Genomic DNA, 24112 nt, shown 5'->3' on the forward strand with positions numbered 1-24112 from the left:
GCTTAAAGCATGAGTAACAGTCTAATTACATGAGATTCATTTTGAATCAAAAGTAATGGTAGGGGCAGTAGCAGATCTTGATCGTTTGATGGGTGGACTCGTGTGAACTGTCTGTGTTTTAATCTAAATACTCTTGTCTGGCTTTTGGGAATAGAGGGGTATTGTGAAAACTGTGGCTGGAATGATTCCAAATCATGCATAATTTCTTTTTATTCTCTCACTGTGTGTTTTATAGAATAGAATGTCAGAAGGTGCTTGGCCACCATTAACATGGAAAGTTCAAGTCTGTAATCTCACAGAAAAAGGGTTCAAAAACAGTGTCATATTGTGAAGGTCTCATACTGTTAAGGTCTAAAATCCTTTTGGAGTTTGTGCAGCTTAAAGATTTGGTCATTTAACTCTGGTATTGACCCTACCCATATTGGTTAACTGGGTTGTTATCAGGATTCCAATGGCTGCATTGACTGAACCTCTTGATGAGTCACACAGTCTCCTACAAGTAGCATAGATATTGATTGGAAACTGAAGCAAGGTAAATTAATATTAAAACCAAAGCATATTTTTAACAGTGAGTTTAAACTTCTCTGTTAAACTATTCCATTCCATAGTCAATGGAATAGTTTAACAGAGAAGCAGTGGTGACCTCTTCATCTGCTTAATCTTTGTGTGGTCAAATATGTCTAAGTCTTTATGAAGTAGAGCTCAAAAAATGCTATCTGTGAGTATGGGTTGATGTATTTCATGTGAAACTTCTGCCTTTACCAGGCTGTTAGCTAGAAGTGTTCCTGATTTTTGCTGGTCTTTCTGTCTTATCCGTGTTACCATAAAAAGAGGAAGAAAAAGTATGAAGGCCTCAAAGTCATGGTGCAGGGGTTTTTATTTGGTCTCAGATGAACAGTTTCAATATTATCAATAATCTGGGCAAGGAGATCAAGTGCACAGCCAGCAAGTTTGCAGACAGCTGAAGCTGTATGGGACTGTTGATCTTCTGGAGGGTAGGAAGAGTCTACAGAGGGATCTAGACCAGCTGGATCTACAGGCTGAGGCCAATTATGTGAAGTTCAACAAAGCCAAATGTCACGTCCTGCACTTGGGTCACAACACCCCCCCACAGTGCTGCAGAGTGGGGGAAGAGTGGCTGGAAAGTGCCCAGTGGAAAAAGACCTGAGGGTGCTGGTGACAGCAGCTGAGCATGACCCAGGTGTGCCCAGGTGGCCAAGGAGGCCAAAGGTACCTGGCCTGTATCAGCCATGGTGTGGGAACAGGACCAGGGCAGTGATTGTCCCCTGTGCTGGGCACTGCTGAGGCCACACCTGGAATCCAGGATTCAGTTCTGGGCTCCTTGTGACAAGACAGACATTGAGGATGTGTCCAGGGAAGGCATTGGAGCTGGGGAAGGGTCTGGAGCACAGGTCTGATGAAGAGCACCTGAGGGAGCTGGGAAAGAGGCTCAGCCTGGAGAAAAGGAGGCTTAAACAACTTCTTTCTCTCTGCAACTTCCTGTGAAAGGAGGTTGGAGTCAGGTGGGAGTTATCTCTTCTCCCATGTGAGTAATAGAACAAGAGGAAATGACCTCAACTTGTGTTGGGGGAGGTTTAGATTGGATCTTAGGGAAAAAATTCTTTACAGAAATGGTTGTTGAACATTGCAACAGGCTGCCCAGGCCAGTGATTGAATCACCATCCCTGGGGTGTTTAAAAGATATGTAGATGTGGCACTTGGGGACACGGTTTAGTGGTGGGCTTGGCAGTGTTGGGTTAATGGTTGGACTCAATCTTTCCACCCTAAATGATTTCATGGTTCTAAATGGTGTCAGCAAGAGGAGAACAGCAAACTTGCTATTACCATACAAATTTATGACATCAAACCATGGAGAGACTTCAGGGTTAAGAGAAATAACTCCTTGATAAGGAGGCTCCATTCAGGTGTAGGTGTTCACATAACTCTATTAGGCAGTTTCAGTGTAAGCCTCCACTGTAAAGATAAACCATGGCATTTTACAGTCTTCTGTCTTTGAGAAGCCCATAAAAGAATCATGGTTTTGTCAGTGCAGGGTGTGGGAGGTTGTCTGTTTCTGATAGTGTTAAACCTTGCAATGTTTGGCAGATATCTGTGTGTTTTTATAAGCACCCCATTTCCCTACAAAGCCTTTTGAGCTTCCCTTGCTTGATCAGCAGCTCAATCAGACTCCTAGAAAACAAACCCTAAGTCTCCCATTCCATCCCCACCCAAACAGGAGCAGAAAACCTCCTGCTGTCATTTTGTGAAGTGTCTGCAATACCAGTAGCTCAAATCTTGACACTGCTTTGTGATAACATGAGCTCTGTAATGCTGCATAATGCACTTTTCCTTCACCCTCCTTTCTTGAGCTTCTATTTCCTTGTCTGGGCTTAGAGAAAAAGAGAAAGGATGCCAGGATTTGGCTGGAAAACTTGCTGATAGAAATCAGAAGCTGGAGAACTTGAGGAACTGTGTCTTTTTATTTTTCCTTTTATCCTGTAAGATATGATGTTCATTTACTCTTGTGCCTTCTGGTTCCAATTCATTTGAATACTTGCGTCCAATGGAAGTTTAAGCAGATAGTTTTCTACAGAAGAGGAGGACCTACTTGTGTAATACAGAGATCTTTCTGCTTCCATAAAAAAGGTTTTGGGGGCTGTGGTTTACATACACAAGCCATTCACACTCATGCAGGAAGTTTTCTTGACTTTTGCTAACGACAGTAAAGTCAATGAAATTAGAGAATAAATGATTCGTTGTAAATATTTAGTGAACCGTGACTAAGCACCTTTTAATAGAAAGTGTCAGTGTTTTTTAGTTCCAGAGGGCTAGACTGTTTATGAATAGTTATATTTTATAAGGTACTTTGTCATGGCTTGTGAGATATTTACAGCAAATCTTTTTTTAGTAATTTTTTTTTTTTTCATTAAGAAAACTCATGAGTATTTCCTGAACATACAAAGCAGGCTCATGGTCGCACAGTATGTCCCTGAAAACAGCTTTCCATGCAGTTTGCATTTCCTTCTATCTTAATGGGCTGAGACTGGTGTTATTCCATACCTACCTTTGTAGATAATGCCTTTATGGGAAAGGAGAGGGAAAAAAAGAGAAAGAATTCTTCATGTACTTCTAAAATCATATTTATACTCCTTACTTTCCTTTAACTGTCTGGACAGATGCCAGAAAAAGTTCCTGCCAGTCAGGATATACATATACAAGTCAGTGGGGTTATTTTGAAAAGAAAGAAAAAGCACCCCACCTTATTATTTTTGTTGCTTAATTCTTAAGCATTATGGTCTGCTCCCTGTCAAAGTGATGGAAGAACACCAACCACTAGATGATGATTAAGCTTCTGGGGAAGAGAAGGGAGGAAAACCCTCATACATGGAAGTGATTTTCCATTCAGTTTCATGCAATTTTGTGTTTTATTCTGTCAGCCATTGATGAGCAAATTTAGTCTCTGTAAATCCTTCTTAAGCTGAGGTTTAGGAAGGTGCTCAGTTGCAAAGTCTTGGAAAGAGATTCAGAGAGACTGCTCTGCTGAAATCTTACAGACATCTAAAGCCAATAAGGGATTTGGTGTTTTCCAGGCATCAGGCAAAAGCTCTTGAGAATTGTAAAAAATACCCATTTTACTTGGGGGAGGTGAGAGATGCAAGGAGCCTGAACTCTGCTGCATTTCAAAGGGAGGCAAGGACACCTTTTAATACATAAAATCCCTGTCTCTAGCGACTATTCTCCTAAATAAGTCACTCATTCATAAGCATCATTGTTAGCAGAACTCAGAAGCTGAATAACTTTAATTTGTAACTTCTCAACATTTGAATTTTTTTCCCTTAAAGAAAATGTAAACTGTGCTTGCATGGTTAGGGACTGACTGCTCTCAGCTGGACCTTCATGAGCAAATTGAAGTCAATGTAGTTTCATGGATACTTAAATAAGAATGAAAATTTTTAAAGTGTACAAAGATACTTTCCTTTGTTCATCAGATGTTCACCATTTAATATAGTATTATTTAAATTGTCTCCAACTGATTTGATGAGTCTCTTTTGATTAGTCAAAGGCAAGATGAAAGTAAGTAAATATGAATTAAGGCAGTGGAGGCTAACAGGGTAATATATTTAAATACTAGAAACTTTTACATTTTTTTTTTCAAAAATGAACATTAAAATAGCACAATTCTGCTAGGTCATGGCCAAATCTTTTGGAAACAAACTTCCAAAAGACATTTTTGGAAGACATTTTTCTGCTTTTTAGATTGGTGAATTAGCTGCAGAAATCTGTACTTTACCTCCAGGTGCTTAGATTTTAAAGAAACGTATGAATTGCAAAACTCAAGGTCGGAAATGCCACATATTTTTAAAACCCATTTATACCTTGTTTGTTTCTTTTGTAAGGCTAAAAAGTGCAACTTGTTGGTTTGTTCTTTTCTCCTCAGTTATATTAATTAATGTGTCAGCAGAATTTTCTGAAAAAAGAACAATTAAATTGTTCACTTAAGTAGATGGAGAAATGGAGGTGTTGAGACCTCTTGGGTGGGTTTCCCCCACCTAAGAAGGACTTTGTGCTTCTCCTCCCATGCCCAGCTGAAGGACCACCTCTTCTCCCCCTGGCAGCCAAATACCACTTCTGCTGCCATCCCTGGTAACCACACTAATTGCTTACATGGAAAAGGAATATTAGGAAAATATTAAGTTAGGCTAAAAATACATCAAATATGATATAGCAGCTGGAAACAGGGAAAGCCAGCACCTTCCACTGGCCAGATCTCCGCGGACCACCAGCAGAGTGCTCGTGGGGCTGCTGCAGCCATGGACCACATAACGTGTGCTGGAACATTCATATCAAATATTACCTCCTGCTTCTTACCTTGACCTCAGAAGACTTCCCCAGCAAGGGATAAACAATAAACTTACATAGTGCGCCCGAGAGACTCGGGCTCTAAATAAACTCTGTTTGATGCCACATTTCCGAGGAAGCAGAGCTTCCCCAGACCACACAGATCCCGACCACGAGCACCATCGCTGGGCTACTGAGCAATGCCAAGCTGCAGCTCTGAGAAGCAACGACTGTGCCTTGATATAGAAGCACAGTCAGGGTGTTTTAAAGAGGAAAAATACCAGGGAATAGCTCAGTGCTCTGTGGCTGCCTCCTCTGTGGCACCTGGGATACCCTGGAATGCAGCTCATGCTTTTTACTCTCTGAAAGTGAAAGGAGGGAAATGAGGGGTGCTCAGTAACTGCAGGATGGAGACATTAATTGCTCCCCTGTAACAGATTGTTCTGATACCAAAGATTGTATTTTCTGTTGCCTCTGTAGTGTCTGATTCAGTGAAACCGCAGGTTCTCTTGGAGAATTTGTTCTTCCCCTAAATCCAGTCACTGCTTCCTTGGCTCCTAAGGAAGAAGAGGAAGGGGGAGATGGGATGCTGAACATATTTCCTTGAGGATGTCAACATCTCACTTTTGTGACTCCATAGAGATTAATTCTTGTTTTGGAAGTTTGGTTCTTTTTAAAAGTTGCTTGATACTGAGCATTTGTGGGTTTGTTTAAGATGCTGTATTTATTATTTTCAAAAATTTTGTCTTCTGCAGTCACAGAAATGTGCAATAAGTAATTAAAAAGAAAGACTACTCTGAAAGACTTTTGGACTGTGGTATGGGTTTTTTAAAAAACTTTTTTAGCCTGGTTTGTCTGTTTTTTATAAATAAGGGATTTAGGATTTTACCTGTTATCATTTCACTTTGTGTTTTGCAGATACAGATAAGAAAGCAAAATACAATATCTGTGGTAATGATTTACTTTAACTCGTGTACTGGGCATATTGCTGGGTGAACTGTATATTAAAAAACAAAGAAAAAAAATCCAAACAAAAAACCCAAGCTTTTTAAATGCCTATATTTGATTGCTGATTTTGCCTTTTTTTCAGCAGCCTGGAATTCTTAACTTAATAATTTGTGTATTAATATTAATTCAATCCACCTGTAATGTTATAGTAAATTTTCTCCAGATTTTCTGTTATTTAAGTCTAAATGCTTGTCAATAAACACCAAGTTGTGCTTTTTTCATGTGAATGAACACACATCATGTTTGTCTTTCTAGTTGAGAAAGCTCAGAAAATACTATTTTTCAAAAGGCAAACTTAAATATACACCAACTTGTGCTTTACATTGACCCCTTTTAAACTACTATCAATAAAGTGAAATAATTACCTGTGAATTTCTTCCCTGGGACATTCCTTTGAGCCATGCTTATTCCCCTTTCTTGTCTTTTATTCTGACTCATGTCAAACTGGGACTATAACTTCACATCCTTCTTTTTAGTGTTATTGTATTATTATTAAATTGTATTATTATTAAATAAGGTATTAAATGAAGTGTATTAAAATGTATTATTCTTAAGCAGTTAATATTTGGTACTTTTCAGGTTTGCTTCTTTATAAACAAAATGCTTTTCGTATATTTGAGCATGAAATTTTTTAGTGAAGATTGTGAAGTGCGCTTGCTTCAGTCCTAATTTGCTTATCCCAAAAATATTTCTAAAGCCCATATATTGTCATATTGTCATCTTCCCCTTCCTGCTTTCCACTGAGCCATTTTCATAGAAAAAAATAAAACTATTTATTTTGAGAAGCTCAAGAAAGTTGTTTCTTATGTTCTTTTGTTCATCCCTGCACTCAAAGTGATTATTTAATAATTTTAGTGCAAAATAGGGCAGTCAGTGCAGCCTATTGTGTCTGTGTTTGTCCCTTTCTTGAACCCATGGGGGGAACCTGGGGTGAAAGCAGAGAGGACAAACATCTGCACTGTCCTTTGGACATAGGGGAAAAAAAGGTTCATCTATACCTTGTGTGTGCATCTTTTGTCAGTATGCCCATTTGGGTTTGTATTTTGATTTTTTTTTTTTGTTTGGGGTTTTTTTGTGGGTGGTGATTTTTCTTTTGTGTTTTTTTTTTTTTTAATATCACATGCATTTATTTTAAAAATATATTGTGCCATTAACAAAATGAGAACAATAACTTGTGTTTTTAGTGAGACATTAGTTGTCTAAGTGATGATATAGTGTCTTCTCAATCTAGCTGCTAGACAGCTCGTTTTGGACAAAATAAAAAACTAAAGTGTAATTAGTAGACACGGATGTGGTCATCTTCCAAAGTCCTTGCATTTGTTTTTGTAGCAAGTAGATCGAGACTCGGGTGACTGTAAAACATCAATATTTTATAAATCTCTTCTTTTCTCGTTCCAAAAATTCTGCCAAATTGTGCTTAAATGAAGTCTTTGGAGGAAAAAGCCTGTAAGAGTTCTTTACTATAAATACATTTTTGTGATTTTAAGAAGAATGGGGTATTTATAATGGATTGAGCCAGAGCTTCTCTGCTCTCTGTTATCTTTATAATGTTTGCCATAAAGTGCTTCCAGGCGACATCTTGACTTCTGTAATTTTTTTCTTCCTTTTCGTTGGTGCCTGGAACAGATTATTGTGGGTTATAACATTTTAAAACATCTAAGTAATCCATTTGAAAGCAGGAAAAAGAACACACCATTGATATGAAATTGCCCTGACTTTCCAGAAAAGATTTTATCAGAGAACTTCCAGTTTCTTACTCTAGGGAGAAGGTTGCATAGTTCGATTTCTGAAATAAAATACATTTTTAAAGCATTGTCCTATCCAGTAAAATTGATTTATCTTATGGTAGAATTTTACTCTCAGAAAAGTAAGATTATTGGTTTGTTCAGTACTTCCTGAAGTTAAATCTAAATTCCTGAAGTTAAACCTAAATAAAACACAACTATTTGAAAGAATTATTCTATATTTAAATTATTGTAACTCTTTTCTTCTTAGTGGATGCATTTTACCTGTGCCTAGTGGGGAAATAGTTTCTGTTTTTGAGTCACAGGTTCAATTGTAACACAGAGTAGCCCCTGTAACAGCTCACAGTGGGTCTGATTTTTGATAACTGGGGGGTTGTGGTGCTTCATAGCTGTAGAAGGCTCTGCCCCAAACTTGTTATCTGTAATTTAGAGCACAGATTTCCCAGCTAGGATCTCTGAATACTCTTGATCTAGAAATTGTATTAAGTATTTTAAAGTGGTTTTGTTATTTAGATTAACAGATTTTTAAAACGTAAGTGTAGAATACTGTGACTATTAATACCGTAGTTGGGTTTTAACAGGGTTCGTGAGAAATGCTGATATTTTTAAGCCTCTTCTGGTCTCAAAAATTTTCATATTTTTGAGATAGGTTATGTTTTTTGACACCTTTTTCTATTTCTCCTCACTATTACAGTGAGTACTGCAACAGTTCTCTCACACAAGTACTGCAAAAGTGAATAATGAAAAGACAGGCTCCCTAAATACATGGATGGACTTTTCATAGCATTTTGTTTTACTATTAAAATTAAATTTAATTTGCTAATTTACTATTAAAATAACTCTAATTTGCAAAGCCTGATTTGTCAGTAGGGCACTTGTTACCCCCCTGGCAATGGGAGGCCTAGGCGGAAAACTTGCTTTTTCTGACACCGACCGCAGTGGACAAGTTGCTTCCCTTCTCCAGGCACTGACTTCAGGAAGGGTAGTAAAATATGAAGACTGATGTTATAAAACATGTTACCATCTGATAAGGAAGTGTGTTGTTTGAGAATTGGATATAATTATCATCATTCAACACCCACACATTTCATTCATAAAATCATGACATGAATTTTTAAAACAATGAAAAATGGCCGTGATGTTTTGGGGAATATAAAAAAGAAGAATATTGTTTCTCTAAAAATTAGCATAAAGCATTCATCCTCATTTATGTTTTGTATCTTGTGGATTAGTTTAAATTGTCTTGTGGTTTTAATCTAGATTTAAAATAGCAAGGGGTTTCCACATTTGGTTAACACTTATAATATATATATATATACAGTGAAATTGTGTTTTGACTTCCTGCTCGCCTCATCACTTATATGCCCTGTCCTCTTGAGAGCAGGCTGAGAATTCATCTCCCTTGGCTTTGTTAAATTCCAGTTTTGTTTGGGTATTTTGTTGAGATGAACTTTTTCCTAGAGCAGAAGTGACTGATCATAGTCCAGTCTGCATGGTTGAGAAAGACAGTTGTCTCATTTGTTTCCTGAAAATCTGAAACCCTTTGTGAGTGAGCAAATGGAACATACTATGTTATACAACTGGAATAAATTATATATTTTTCCTTGGCCAGTCATAAGGACTTGTAAAATTAAGACACTTAACTGTTAGAGTTTGATATATTTTGATGAGTAAACAATGACACTGAAAAGTGCTCTTGCCACAGTTTTGCATTGGGACAAATCTGCACATTTTCAGCAGTTAGAAAGTATTTACTATAATATAACAGAAAAAAATTCCAGAGGGTGAAGTCTATTGTTTTTCATTAATAACAGGACTTCTAAAGCCACTATTATGTGATTGTCCAAATTCAAGCATTTACTTATTTTACAAAATCACACTGCTCCTCAGCCAGTGGATATTGTACATCCCACAGTTTACAAAGAGTAACCAAGTGAGTTCAGTGAAGACCATATGTAGAAAGATTATTTTGCAGAGCTTTTAGCAAAACTTAGAAAATTAGGCTTGGATGGAATTTATCCATATTCACTCTGAAGCATAGTTACCTATAAATAGTCTGTTGAAAGTAGACCTCTATAGCATCTTGCATCAAAATTGGCAACATTTTGCATATTGACCACAGGGAAAGAAAAAGTACTTAAAAACCCTTTTACCCAATGCATCTTCTAAGTTGTGTTTTTATATACACAAAATCATTTTTCATGTCTTAACAGTAGTCATAAAAGTTTAAGCACAGATAATCTTTCTGCACTTTGTGATTGAAATCAGACTTTAATTTACATATTTGCTCTTCCAAAGACATAATATACAGGATTCTGCTTTGATTTTATGTATGAAATTGCTTGTGAAGAGAAGTCATGGCAACTGGGGGAAGTTCATTCCTGAGGTGTGGAAAGAAGAAAATTCCATTTCTGTCCCCAAAATGAACAAGAAGGAGGATCTGAGAAATGACAGACCAGTCATCCTCACATTGACCCCTGGGCAGGTCATCCTAGAAATAATTTCTGAGCCTGTTAAGGATTCAAAAGTGATTTAGAGTTGTCAGATTTATGAAGGGAAAATCATCTGTGACCAACCCAACAGCCTTCTCTGATGAAATAACAGTTCAGTGCATGAGGGGTGAGCAGGGAGTGCTGTTTGCCTTTACTTGAGCAAGGCTTTTGTCCTTCTCTCCTGTAACAACCTCTTGTGCAAGCTGATGAAATAGATGAAGGGGTGGGCAGAGGGCTGTGTTCATAGGGTTGTTACTGCAGTGTGAAGTCCCTCTGAAGGGCTGTTGCTTCTGATGATCCCAGGGGTTGATCCTGGGCTCAGCACTGTGTAATATCTTCTTTACTGACCTGAGTGATGGGACACGAGTGCAGCTGGGCTCAGCACTGTGTGATATCTTCATTATTGATCTGGGTGATGGGATATGAGTGCACCCACAGCAGTTTGATGGGGATGCAAAACTAGGAGTGGCTGATGGACCCTGTCGTGGTGCTGTCATTCTCACCAGACTGGAGAAATGTGCCAACAGGAGCCTCATGAAGTGCTATAAAGGGGAAGATTTCTCTCCACAAGCACCTGAACAGGCTAGAGGCAGCAATGAAAGTGGGCTGGTGGCAGCAGTGTGCTCTTGGACAGCACCCTGGGCTGCCTGAGGCAGGTGAGGGATGTGATTCTTCCCTTCTGCGCTGGACAGACCCATCTGGATCTCTGGGGCCACTGCTGGACTTCCCAGTACAGAGAGACATGGAAATACTGGAACAAGTCCAGTGAGGGACCACTCATATGCTTAAGGGACTGGAGCATCTCATACAAGAGAGGCTTGAGAGAGCTGGGTCAGTTCTTCCAGGAGAAGAAAAGGATCAGGGAAATCTTATCAATGTCTATAAATACCTGATGGGAGGGAGCATAGCAGACAAAGCCAGGCTTCCTTCAGTGGTGGCCAGTGACTGGACAGGAGCCACTGAGCACAGATTGAAATATGGGAGATTCCAGTTAAACATAAAGAAAACATTTTTTTACTGTGGAGGTGGCCAAGCATGTGGGAACCTTGTGCAGAGAGGTTATGGAGTATCCATCACTGCAGAAGGTCAAAACTTGAGTGGATGCAGCCCTGAGGAAATTATTTGAGCAGGGGAATTGAACTGGCTGTCTCCACACATCCAACCTCAGCTAGTCTGTAATTAATGGAGTAGAAGTGATGAAGTGGTATCTTCTTTTTTCCCCTTTTTCCCCCTCTTCTGGCCTGCAAGAGTGTGATTTTGCAGTCATGAAGATGAGTTTATTAAGGAAAAAATTGGATAGATGTTTCTTACTGCCTACTTTATAGTGTATGTAAGGGAACGTTAACAAAAATTGCCCTTTCTAAAAGGAAAATGTAGGATGTTATTTTGTTTCTGCAAGTTATTTAAACATTCAAAATCAGCCTAAGAATAAAGAATATGATTCAGGAGGTTCATGCTTAAAACACTTTGTTGAGTCAAAACAGAATGACCTCCCATGGAGCTGGGAGACTTCAGCATCTCTGAAATTTATCCCTGAGGATTTTGTGTTATTCTTGATTTATGGTGGCGTCACTGAGGGCAGGGTTTGTCTTTTTGTGAGAAGAATTGGACTTTTCATTTGGCAGGATGTTAGGCATTGTTAATCCTGCTGCCTGGCAGACCTCACCATTTAAAAACTCAGGGTGTCAACAAACTACTTCCATTTTCAGGTAAACAAAGTTGCTCTAACGAAGGTCTTGCCTTGTTTAGGTCTCATCTCAGGAGATCAGTGATTCGTTTGGATGGTGCTTTCCATCCTGGTAATCAAGAACTATCTGCAGGGAAACATTAAGAAAACATTATAAAGTTTTCAATAAGCTCAAAATGATTATTCATCATGTAGTCTTTTATTGGTTTCAGAATTTTAATTATTATAAGCATCAATGAAGTTTTTTTCAGATTCCAAACACAGAGTTGCAATTGATGTACCATAATAGAATGGGGTTATATCTCTTTTTAAATTATTTTTATTTACATAATCAAGATTTTCTTTTGTGTACTTGTTTAGCATCACAAGACCCCTCCCCAGTTCTTGGCTAAGCTTAGTTTTTTGTGTCTCCTGCAGTGAAGATTTTCTTCCTTCTGTGATGGTTTCAGAGGGTTTTAATTCTTGTTTTCAGATGTTTTTCTTCTAATTTGTTCTAAATGTTCCTGTTCTAAATTTTATCCCTTTACGTGTCACTATGTACTTTTGAATAATTAAATGGTATTATGTAATGTTTCTTTTCTTGTTGTTTATGCTTTTCCAATATTTGCAGCCATCACCACAGCTTAATTTTAGAATGAAAAAGCCCCATTTTGTATTTGACATTTCAGGTTCTTCCTGTACTTACCTTTTTCATTGCCATACACATTTGAGGAAAAGTGTTTTCCTTTAGCTGAGTTTCTTGTAGCAATGATTCGATCATTTAATAATCAAATTATTTGAATTAATATTATAGCATTTAAATAAGGCAATAAGATGTCTCCACTTGCTGCATAAATAGGTGGTAATTAGTTTTTGCAACTTCCTGTAGAATCTCTAGTCTTTGTAGAAGTAGGAAACTGGGGAGTTACTGCTGTTCACATCATCAGGGTAGTGAGATGTTTGACTCTACATATCATACTTACACTAAATCCTGGTAAAGAGCCATGCTCAGCATGTTGTGTGAAACCTCTGCATACTTGATTTCATTAATCCAAGCAGATGAATATATTAGCTATGAACTCTGATGGAATTATTACCTTTTCTTTCTAAAAGGGCTTTGGTGGAAGTTACCTGATAAGCAGACAAACATATAAATAGTGATATAAACTCCGGTGCCTTTTCAGGTAGTGCTGTAGACATTGCTGGTTAGTTAGCATAACTCAGTGCTTTAGATTGTTCCCTTTTTTCTTTAGCTTAGACAATACAGTAAGCAAGATTATTTACTTTTTAAATTGATGTCTCAGTAAGTTTACAGACAGTGTTAGGGGGGAGTGAAGTGCACAAAACAACCTCACCTCTCTCTGATGTAACGTATCTTAACATAAAATGGAAATTATTTTGAGACTTCATTATTCATCTTTTTTTACCCTATTGAAATCATCCTTTTTCTCAAGGAAGTTTCTTCCTCCTGGATTTTGTTCTTTTCTCTTCCACTCTCTGTACAGCGTGTCCTCCTGTGCATGTCTGATCAATTCTCTGGTTTGGCACCAGTCATCTCTTTCCTTTCAGTCTTTACTTCTGCCTAATTGGTTCAGCAGCAGCCGTGGCAAAAAAAAGCAGAGGCAGGATTTATCTTTAGATTTTGAGACTTTGAAAAAGGCACTATCCTTATGCTATTTTCTCTGGGTTGTCTGTTGCAATGACAGGCTCATTCTCATGCTCTTCAGAGGAATCTCCTAATTTTCTGTCATCTAAGGGACCTGATCTCCACATTTTTATTTTTGTCTTCACAGTTGGCATCCTTCAAGATACTGTATTACTGATTTTCCAAAGCTTCTTTTTCCTGTTTTACAGTCATTAGCAGTTCTTATCCTTCAGGTGTTCAAATTACTGGAAGTTTTCTGGACGTTTTTGTGCCCAATACTGTAAAACTGATTTTCTTTGTCATGAACTGGCTGTCAGATTTCCAATATTTCATATATTTCAGGAACACTTCCTTATAATATGGAAACATTTGTGAGAATTAATATGCTGCATATTCCAAGTGCATTCCCGCCAAACAGCTGACAGAAGAGAAATTTGCTGTGTGTTCTTACAGTACTGAGGAGATGTGAGCCCACATATTACACAGTCCAAATGTATCTGGTAGCTGCTTTGTTCTATGTGATTTTATGGGATCCTTGCCTGGTTTTAGTTTTGATAACAGTGAATCAGCTGGTTCTGTACATGGTGAGCACTCACACCCTGGTCATTGCTAAATCCAGTAGTCTCAAGCTCAGTCATTGTGCTGGAGAACTCATTCCTCACCTGCAGAGACACACAAAGACAGTGGGTCTCACAAGCAAACCCCACAGCCTCCCCAGCAGCTGCTGTGGACCTCCTGGTCCCTCCAGTAGCCAACTTACAAACCCTTTGGTCTCTCCAATATGCAGCCCAGATTTATGTCCAGATTGTTATGTGGATCCCAAACCTCTCATCCAGGTGATGGGCTATGCTCCCACATACACAGTGTGCACCCTCTCAGGTCACTGTGGCATGGCAGGCACATGGATCCCTGTGATCCACAGTCCCAGTCTGGTTGTAGGCAGGAGCAGGTAAATACCTCTGTGTTGAGGACAGAAGTACTTGCTTGCCCTATGGCAGTTTGGATCATGGAATCATGGATTTATTCAGCTTGGAAAACACCCTCTAGCATCATTGAGTCCAAAAATTAACCCAGCACTGCCAGGTCAGTCACTAAGCCATGTCCCTCAGAACCACTTCTACAAATCTTTTATGTCTCTCCAGGATTGGTGACTCCACCACTGCTCTGAGCAGCCTGTTCCAGTGCCTGATCAACCTTTCTGTGAAGAAAATTATTCTAATAGCCTTTCTAAACCTCCCCTGACACAGGTTGAGGCCATTTCCTCACATCCCGTCCCTTGTTATCTGGGAGAACAGACTCACTCCCTCCTGGCTGCACCCTCCTGTCAGGGCGTTGTGGAGGATGAGAAGGTCCCCCCTGAGCCTCCTTTTCTCCAGGCTGAACCCCTTTCCCAGCTCCCTCAGCTGCTTCTCTTCAGACCTGTGCTCCAGACCTTTCCCCAGCTCCTTTGTCCTTCTCTGCACATGTTCAATGTCTTTCTTGTTGTGAGGGGCCCAGAACTGGACACAGCCCTTGAGGACACAGCCCTCACCAGTGCCCAGCACAGGGACAATCACTGCTCTGGTCCTGCTGCCCACACTGCTGCTGACAGAGGCCAGGTGCTATTGGCCTTCTTGCCCACCTGGGCACGTGCTCATCCTCTATGTAGGAACAGAAAAGGAGAGTTAGAGATTTCTAGAAGAGGAAAAAAAAAGCAGCACATATTTCCCACCAGACTACCTGGCTGCTTTTATACTTTCTTTCCCTAGGCTGGATTCATCACATTTATTTGAGGTGGTAAATTCTGAATGCGTTGGGGCAGCCTTGTTATAGTGTGAACTCAGTAGAAACCCCAGTGAGGGAAATTGTTTATTCTAGCTCAGTGCACTCCCAGCCACCCTGGTTATAGTTCCTTTCTGGCCAGGACAGCTTTTTGGGGCTGTGGAGGACGGGAGGTTGCAGCAGCTCTCTGTCTCCACAGTCTACTCTCCTGGTGGTCTGGCCACCTGGAGAGCTCTGCATCAGGGGTTTGAACCAAGCCTGTGCCTTGCCTGCCCCAATACCTTTCTCAGGCACTTAAACCCCTGAAAATGCAGCAAAAAGTACTTCATCTATTTCTGTAGCTGCCTATTTTGAAGTTCTTATAAATGTCAGTCCCTGCACCACGAGCAGCAGTGGGACCTTAGCATGTGCCAAGTATGAGCGTGTGTTTACACATAGTACCATGATACTTCATGTAGGCACTTAGTGGCTTGGAGATTTACCCTTTTGAAGAGCCTGGAAACATCATTACAGGAACTTAAATAAATTAGAAATAGAAGCTAAAAGTAAACAATAAAAGCGCTGCAGCAGTCTTTTCTTTCTCCATGCTACTATTTTAATCCTCCTGTGAAAATCTCAGTAAGTTGATCCCCCCCTTGTAAAAATGTTTCCTTAAAACAGACAAACCTTTGAAATAGGATCTTCTAAGAAGGCTTTGTTATTGTAGGACATGTCTAATGGGTTGATGCTTCTATTACCAGGACTGTCTTCCATAATACTTTGCTGCTTTGATGCCCAGCTAAGGTTGTATTTTGATATATTTCCTCTTCAGTATTTACCTGTGGAGAAACAGCTCTTTTTTTATTTTCAACAGAATTTTTATGTGTTTCATAGGAAGACTTATTAATATGTCTAGTGAATGGAAGGTTCTTTAAAAGACTCTCATGAACCATAAAAGCAAAGCACATGTGAAATGAAATTCATAATTTATATTAAAGCATCAAGTTCAGCTTCACTTCCCAGAAGCAAGGGCACCAAATTTGGGGGTCTTTTTTTAAAGTGTTTTCTTTTAGTTCTTAAACTACTTTGTATTCTGCCACTTGGGAAAATCTGAGCCATCTGACTTGCAGTATAGTGTTTATTCTGCTGTGGAGAGGTACAATGCAAAAGTGAAGGGAAAAAAATGAAAGAGTTAAAGTAATAAGCTACTTGTGCATTTCTAAATATTATTACCTCTGGTAGCAGAAAGACATAAAAAAAGGCTGTGTTTGGTATCTTAAAGAATGTTATCCTAAAAGCATGTTAGAATCAAGAACCATATCAAATGCTGTACAAATACAATTAACGAATAAAGAAGCTTAACTTTTATTTTAGTGTCTGAAAATCCTGGATCCATTGCAAAGGAAAAGGAAGCGGCTGTGGGTGGGTGTGATGGTTTTTACTTTTTGCTGAAACCACCATGCCAGTATCTTGTTTTCTCTGTGTGGGAAAGAAGCTGGCAGAAGTTACGTGGGAAAACAGTGAAGGCAAACTGAGATAGAAATAGCTTTGGAAGGTAGAAAGGATGGAAGTGACAGAGGAAGAAAGTAGGTGCATCTGGAACTTGATTTTTTACTAAATCAAGAAGTACAGTTGACATTAACCTTTCTTCATGTCTCAGCATCAACTCTGTCTATCACCGAATCACAGGATGGTTTGGGTTGGAAAGGACCATAAAGATCCAAGCCCCTGCCATGGGCAGGGAAATCTTCCACTGTCCCAGGTTGTCCAAGATCTGTCCAAGCTGGCCTTGGACACTTCCAGGGATGGGGCAGCCACGGCTTCTCAGGGCAACCTGTGCCAGGGCCTCACCACCCTCACAGGGAAGAATTTCCTCTTGGTACCTTTCTAAATCTATCCTCTTTCAGTTTGAAGCCATTGGCCCTTATCCTGAGATTTGATGTTTGTCTCCTTTTGGATCGATGTGCCTGCATCATGATTGCAACCCCTCTGCCCCTCCTGCTATTTGGGGAACTGTGAAATACTTGTGAGAGAGATTTCTGAATGCAGATGAGGAGGGCAGCTCAATGTAGAGGCAGCATCCTGCCTCAGAAACAGATTTTGGTTCTTGCACTTCGTTGTCTTTGGAAAAGAAACCCAAAGCCCTTTAATTTGTATATTTGGGGTGCTGAGTAAAACTGTGAATGTGAGAAATGTATGTCTAAGCTGATATTGTTGGACACCAGGTGTTTACTACTGTCTTGCATAGTTGATTCATTTTGTATTTGATGCCTTAAAAAGAAAGAATAATTATCTTTAAAAAATAGACCAGCAGTTAAGAATGAACAGTATATTATATTTGTGATAACTCTTCTCTTTGGTTTTGTATGCCCTGTGGGATTAAAACCAACTATTAATTGTCATTTTCATTTACTTACAAACCTTTCTGTTAAAAAAAAGAAAAAAAAGAAAAATTTGAGCTTTATCCTGTATGAGCACTTTTTTGGAATCTTGGATGGTCTCAATACTGTTAAATCTTCCAATCTATTATGATAATAAATATTTCTCTTTATATGTATTTCCTATATCATGTCCATGTATTTGCAGTTTATAAGATATTTAATAGTCTCTGGATGGATTGCAGTGCTGTCCTTATAGTCCTAGGAAGTGCCTGACATTCTAATCCATGTGCATGTGCAGCCCTGCATAATGGAGAAAAAATTATTTGAGTTGTGCTCATTTTAGAAATGTACAACATATTATAAAACACCACTATGTCTCTAGGATGCTGATAGCCCCAACAAGAGAGACAAATGATAAGGGACAAATACAGAGTGTAATTTCCTCATGCTATGACCAGTGCTGTACACTGTTGGCTTATGCTCAGATTTTGCCTGAGTAGCTTTTGTTGTGCTCTTACACATATCAGGCTGAGATTTATTTATTTATTTATTAGAATTTGGAATGCTGCTTGCAGAACACTGGAAATAATTTCATTATTAGATAAAGGAAAAGAACCCTATTATAGGGTTCTTTAGTTGTTTATAGATAAAATAGTGTTTTACTATATTGCAAGGTAGACTAATACTTTTGTGAAGAAATAATTTATATATTCAGTTACCTATAAAGATTTGAGTCTTGCTTGTAAATAAAATTTCACTCTTTTTATCAGAATATATAGTGTTATTATTGGCCTGTGCTATTTAATTTACAATGAGTATATTTTACTGTGCAAGTTTTTGTATTTTAAAAACTCAACTTTAAGAGGAGAGAAAGTGTTTTATTCTTAGAAATGTTCTGAGGAAATACTAAACAGCACAGGAATTATCTTTCTCTAGAATGATATAAGACTGGTGTTTCTTGGAGAGCAAGAAATAGCAGAAGTATAAGAAAAGGAGGAAGAAGAAAAAATTGCCTTGCAAAGTCCACTGTCACTATTCCTCATTTTATGTTCCTTGCTGGCCTCACCTTGCCTTTTGTTTGTGATATATAATCTCTTTATGATCTCCTGCCATTTCATGTTGCAGTGCTGACTTTAGGAGCCTCACATACATTATTATGTATAAAATGTTTACCCTTCATTTGTTTCTTCCACATCTTAGCACCAGCATTTAGATTTGGGATAAAAAGCTGTTGGCATTTTACCTTTTCAAATTGTTATTTGGTAATTTTGTAAGTAAAGGGAGCTTCAAAATCAGAGTTAGTAGTGCACGTGTTGCAGTTTTGCTTGCTCTTTTCTCACAGAATTATAGAATTTGTTGTGTTGGAAAGGACATTAAAGATCATTGAGAGAAATGTGTGAAGAGAGGTTGTCAGTGGACACTGAGGCAAAAATCTTGTCATCCATTGTTGTAGATTTTCCAGTGTTGTTTATTGATGAGGGGTGTACAAAAATGTTCCTACAAACTGGATTTTTCCTGTTTCCTCAGTCTTTCAGTTTTTCTCCATACATGCTTTAGTGTACATCCTGCAGCTCTTTTGTTCCACTAATCCCACGACTTTGGTTTATAACCCTTGCACCAGGCTGAGTGATCCATTTCCATACATACAGGTGTATTAACCTTACTGTTATTATTTATATTTTCTTCTTTTTATCTTTCAGGAGACCAATACTTCTTTTCTCTTTAACTAATTTCCATAACCTTGCAATAAAACTCTTTGTTTCAGGTTTTCCCTGGGAGATGCTCGCAGGCCTCTGCATGAAACTGCAGTTCTGGTGGAAGACATTGTTCACACTCAGCTGATAAATTTGGTAAGAACATAACTGGCAAAATAGCCTGCACTCTAAAAATCCTTCAATCCACATGATGTTTTTGTGATCTAATGGCTAATAAGAGCTTGTCCAGGGTTTAGGAACAAATAAAACACAGAAACTGAGGGTGATGCTCTGGTCTCAGTGATCTATAGAGCCAGACATGCAACGCCACCTGACCCTGGGAAGAAAGCTGATGGATTTTTTGTTAAAAAAACTTTATATTGTTAGAAGAACTGACTATTCTTCTAAAGACTGCCTTGCTGTCTTTTTTAGTTTTGTTAAAATTATGTTTTGTTATTTGTGTTAATGCATTATTTGCTTAGGATTTATGTCTTAATATTCCTTCCATGAGATGTTTTGATTTCTGTCAAAAAACTTGCCAAAATATGGAATATTTTAATATATTGAAAGCCAATGAAAGTGTTATACAAATGAGGTTGTTTTGAATCACATCTGTCAGAAACAACTCTAAAATTGAACTGCTCTATATTTTAGTAAATAAATCTACTCTTAAGAGATAAATCATGGCATTTTACACCATTGCATGAATTTGCCATCTGACAAATGACTATACCTTTGTATAGAAATGTATAATCTGACATGCCACTTGTAGCTTCATAAAAAGAGTGATTTTCTTATCATAGCCCTTAAAAGACATGTAGATGTGGCACTGAGGGACAGGGTTTAGTGGTCGTGGCAGTGCTAGGTGAATGGTTTGACTTGATAATCTCAAAGGTCTTTTCCAACCTTAATGATTCTCTGATTAGAATGAAATTACCAGCACGTGTGGGAATGGACATTATATGGAACTAATGTATATGGATTATAACAATACATATTATAACTAATATTTACATCTGGTGAGTCCATGGGTTTGAGATGCAAGTTGAGAGCTTTGAGCTGCAAGTTCCTACACCTCTTCTTTGTAATGAGCCCTTTCAGCAATGACAAGGCTTTTTAAGTTTCAAGGTAGATTCTGGTACTACATTTAACTAGAGCTAAACGCTTCTGTAAAATGATGAAATTCAGAACGGGATACAGCACACATTATAAATATTTATGTGTGTATAAAAATACATTTTATATATATTTCTACATATTCATGCATATAAGAAATTTATGTTTTTAATAGAAATATACTAAAATCAGACTTCCCCTTGCCCACTGTGTGCCTGCAACAGGTGTTTTCCTTCAGCTTTGCACATAATCCAGCAGCTGTTCAGTAGTTTCCTGCATCTCAGCAAATGCCTTGGCATCCCTTCCAGCTCCAGGCAGTTTCTTTCTGCTCATACTTCTACAGCCCAACAGTATATCCCTGTCTTCACAGTCTCCTGGCATCTTTGTGGATTCTTTCCTTATTACACTCCTCTTGGGCTGTCCTGAACATGCCCCGTGGCTCCTCGGAGGGGACAATGTCTCTCTCCTCTCTGTAGGTTTCCCGCTGGTTAAACACTCTGTCCTGGGCATGTATTTGTAGTTCTTATTCCAGCTTTAGCTCTGACAAAGTAACATTTTCTCTTTGTTAATGCCCCCTGTAATTTATGCAAACCGATGGCTGCGGCTTCGCTCTTCTCTCAGCAGTAACATGCTGGAGTCTGGGCTGCTCTGTCCCACTGAGCTGAGCTGAGCTTTACCAAACCCTGCAGCTGAGAAAGTGCAACCTGTGGCCATGTGGTCTTTGCACTTTAATCAAAGCCGGGAACTTACTCGGGGGCTGGATGTGACCCAGGGTTAACCCTGCGTGGGGTGCAGGAGCTTGTAGGATTTCCTGACAGAAGGAAGAATGGGAATGGAGCGGCAGATAAACAGCTTTTCTAACCTTTCCCCTCCCAGCCCAAGACAGCACTTTATTCCTGAGGAAGTGAAAGTATCTTTAATAGCTCATTGCTTTGACCTCTGACATTCACATGCCGGAACTCTTAAATCAGTAGCGTTTTACATGCCTGGGGCTTCTGATAGGGAATTTTGCTCATTTGTCATCCTCAATTGCACATCCTTATTGAGCTTCTGTGCAGTTATGTGAAATTTTCACTTTACTTGTAGGTGTTTTTCATGGTATTTACCCAGTACTAGAAAAATGCTATTTTTATAAATGAAGCTGACGGCAGAAGTAAATTTATTGCTTACCACCTGGATTTTGTCATAATGCTCATGTTAATGGACTACGCAGTTCTCACTATGTAATTTAATGATTTCTTGTTTAATTCATGTCCATTTTCCCATCTATAGTACAGGTATAAAGTGAAACTGTAGAAATTACTTTTATACCTGCAATAAAGCTGGCATGTTGCACACATCTTTCATAGTAAGCATTTGTAAGAAGAGCTTGTTCTTGTTGATTAAGTCCAGGTTTGAGCCTCTGCATTAAAAAATAAGTTTCCAGCACGATTACCTTTGATTGGTTAACTTTTGATATCTTGCAGCTTTATAGTTCCAGCTTCCTATTTTCAGAGTTGATCTGAACTCTATTAAATCAAGGTCTGGTTTGGGCAGATTTATACAGTCACTACTTCAAACCACTGTGCACTTCATGAAGTCTGGCTGCTGTAGCAGATGAGTGCACTAACAAGGCAAATTCCTGGAAAGCAGATTTTTAAGAGTCTTCATCACATTTTATGATCCATTTCTGCGTGTATTTTGCATAACATGCACACTGCTTTGCATAAAGGAAAATTCTACTAAAAGTATATAGCAATGTATAGGAGAAAATGAGCATCTCCAGAGGAAGATTCATTTCATCCTAAAATTACTTTCTGAGTTGAATGGGTTTGTATCTATCTAGGAATTTGTATTCTCAGCTGACTAAGAAATTAATCCTTTGACAGCTGGCTTAGGTTTGAATATCTAGGAGATAGGCATGAAAGGTGAGAGATAAATTCCATCATATTTGTGTCATGAGTTTGAATTTTTTATGCTTATATTGTAGTTATTAAACCTTTTGTTTTTTGTATATCAAGCAACAGAAAATCATAAAGCCCCTACACTAGAAAGTTTTGTACATTTTTTGGTCAAGCACAATGTATTTGATAAGCACAATGAATTTAAGTTTTAATTTGAAATCAAGTTCACTTTTGACTGATAGTATTTGGTAACAGATCTAAATGTTCATTTATGGGCAAATGTTTAAGGAATTTATAGATGCCTTCATGTTACCCTAAAATTGTACTTCTTTATGTGGGCTAAAACTAAAGGTTCCAATCAAAGCTGTATTTTCTTTATGGTTAGGCACAAGTAATACAAGGAAAGTTGTGCCTGCAAAAACAGTTCAACAGGGAATGCAAAAGGTGTTAATCAGAAGGGGACAAACCTTTCAATTATTGACCATTTGAAGTGGAATAAGACCTCTTCTGTTTGAGTCTTCCATCATATCTGGTACAATCTCCATGTGCACTAAGAAGTTTTTGAAGCATCATCTTTTATAATAACTTATTCATATCTATTCAGACCCTTAGAAAGGAAACTTGAAGATCCTCCTTTAGGACAAATGTATATTATTCAGCATTTTGTGTAAAAAAAAAAAGAAAAAAAAAGCTATAACTAAGAGTAATGGAATAGGAATTTTTGCTCATCATTAAACTATCATTGAGAGGTTTGCCATCAAAATAGCCTAAATCTTGCATGTACACAGATATAAAATATAAAGATATAAAAAAAATTGGAAATGGTTTTATATAATATTTATGAAAGAGAAAAAGTCCCTCTTCACCTTCACCAGCTCTCTCCAAAATTTTTATCATTCTGTGCTGATTCATAAGAAAATGTAATATTATTAGACTAATATTAAAAGCGAAATAGTATTACTTTCCTTATGCTGACAATGTATTAGCTGGGTTTTTGTTATCAGAATGAAATACCAGCAGTTTATTCTCTAGGCACACTATGGCAGAGGTAGTGCAGGCACCTGTTTTCACAGTCTTTGGTTATTCAGTGTAGCACTAGATTTAAAGTTCAGTCCTTTACATTTTGTTTCAGTGATATCAAATAGCTTTTAGGAAGAGATTAGATTTGTTTTTACAAAATGGAAGATATTTTAGCAGTAGGACAGAGTTCAACAAAGGAATAGGTAAATTACACATATGCACATCATAAAATACAGGTAAGTAGCCTTGTCTGTCCATGACAGAGTGGCTGCTCAGAGGCATGCCCACAGCACATCACAACAGCCTTGGACTGCATCCTTTAAATGTTTTATCTGCTGTAATTCTTTGTAATGTGTGATAAGTCCTTATGGAGAGAGTCATGAATGGTAAAATTCATGTTAATAGAATTGTGGTTTGCTCCCTGTCAGCCAATGTGTGTCTGCTGGAAGATGGACTCTGTTCTCTCCAATTGATGTCAAATGATAGAAGTCAGACCAACTTGGTTGTTTTTCTTAGAATTCAGTAGTGTCAACTTAAAGGAACTTCAATTGCCCAAAATCATATTGTACGTGATATTTTTTGGAATTTTCTTTGTCATTTACTTTTATCTTCCTATAGTATTTAATTTCATACAACTTGTGCTGATACCTAAAACTATTAATATTCCACTTTTGCTTCCTGTGTAGGAACATGATTTGGGTCCTGAGTTATACATATGTATAAATCAACACTTTGAGTGTACACATGGATAATTTTTTTGTTGTTTTTTAACTATTTTAAATAAATTTTCTCTTATGCACACAACATTTAATTCAGAATCAATCCTTTGGTATCAACCAAAACACAAAGCACAGGTCAGCAGGTGAATAATCTATACTGGCAT

The 24112-nt window shown here is 38.2% G+C and overlaps 1 protein-coding gene across 3 annotated transcripts in view; it reads left to right on the forward strand.

Moving 5' to 3' along the window:
• SUPT3H (SPT3 homolog, SAGA and STAGA complex component) overlaps nucleotides 1–24112 on the forward strand; it is a 256275-nt gene that overhangs the window by 108034 nt on the left and 124129 nt on the right. For 2 of the 3 annotated variants that reach the window (XM_066547590.1, XM_066547591.1), the window contains exon 3: nucleotides 19282–19366. The exons of the other annotated variant lie outside the window; for it this stretch is intronic. In XM_066547590.1, coding sequence (XP_066403687.1) covers nucleotides 19282–19366 — 85 coding nt within the window. The remainder of the gene's footprint in view (nucleotides 1–19281; nucleotides 19367–24112) is intronic. 3 annotated transcript variants of the gene reach the window in all.

The sequence above is a fragment of the Molothrus aeneus genome, chromosome 3 (genome assembly GCF_037042795.1).
Source record: "Molothrus aeneus isolate 106 chromosome 3, BPBGC_Maene_1.0, whole genome shotgun sequence".
Taxonomy (NCBI): domain Eukaryota; kingdom Metazoa; phylum Chordata; class Aves; order Passeriformes; family Icteridae; genus Molothrus; species Molothrus aeneus.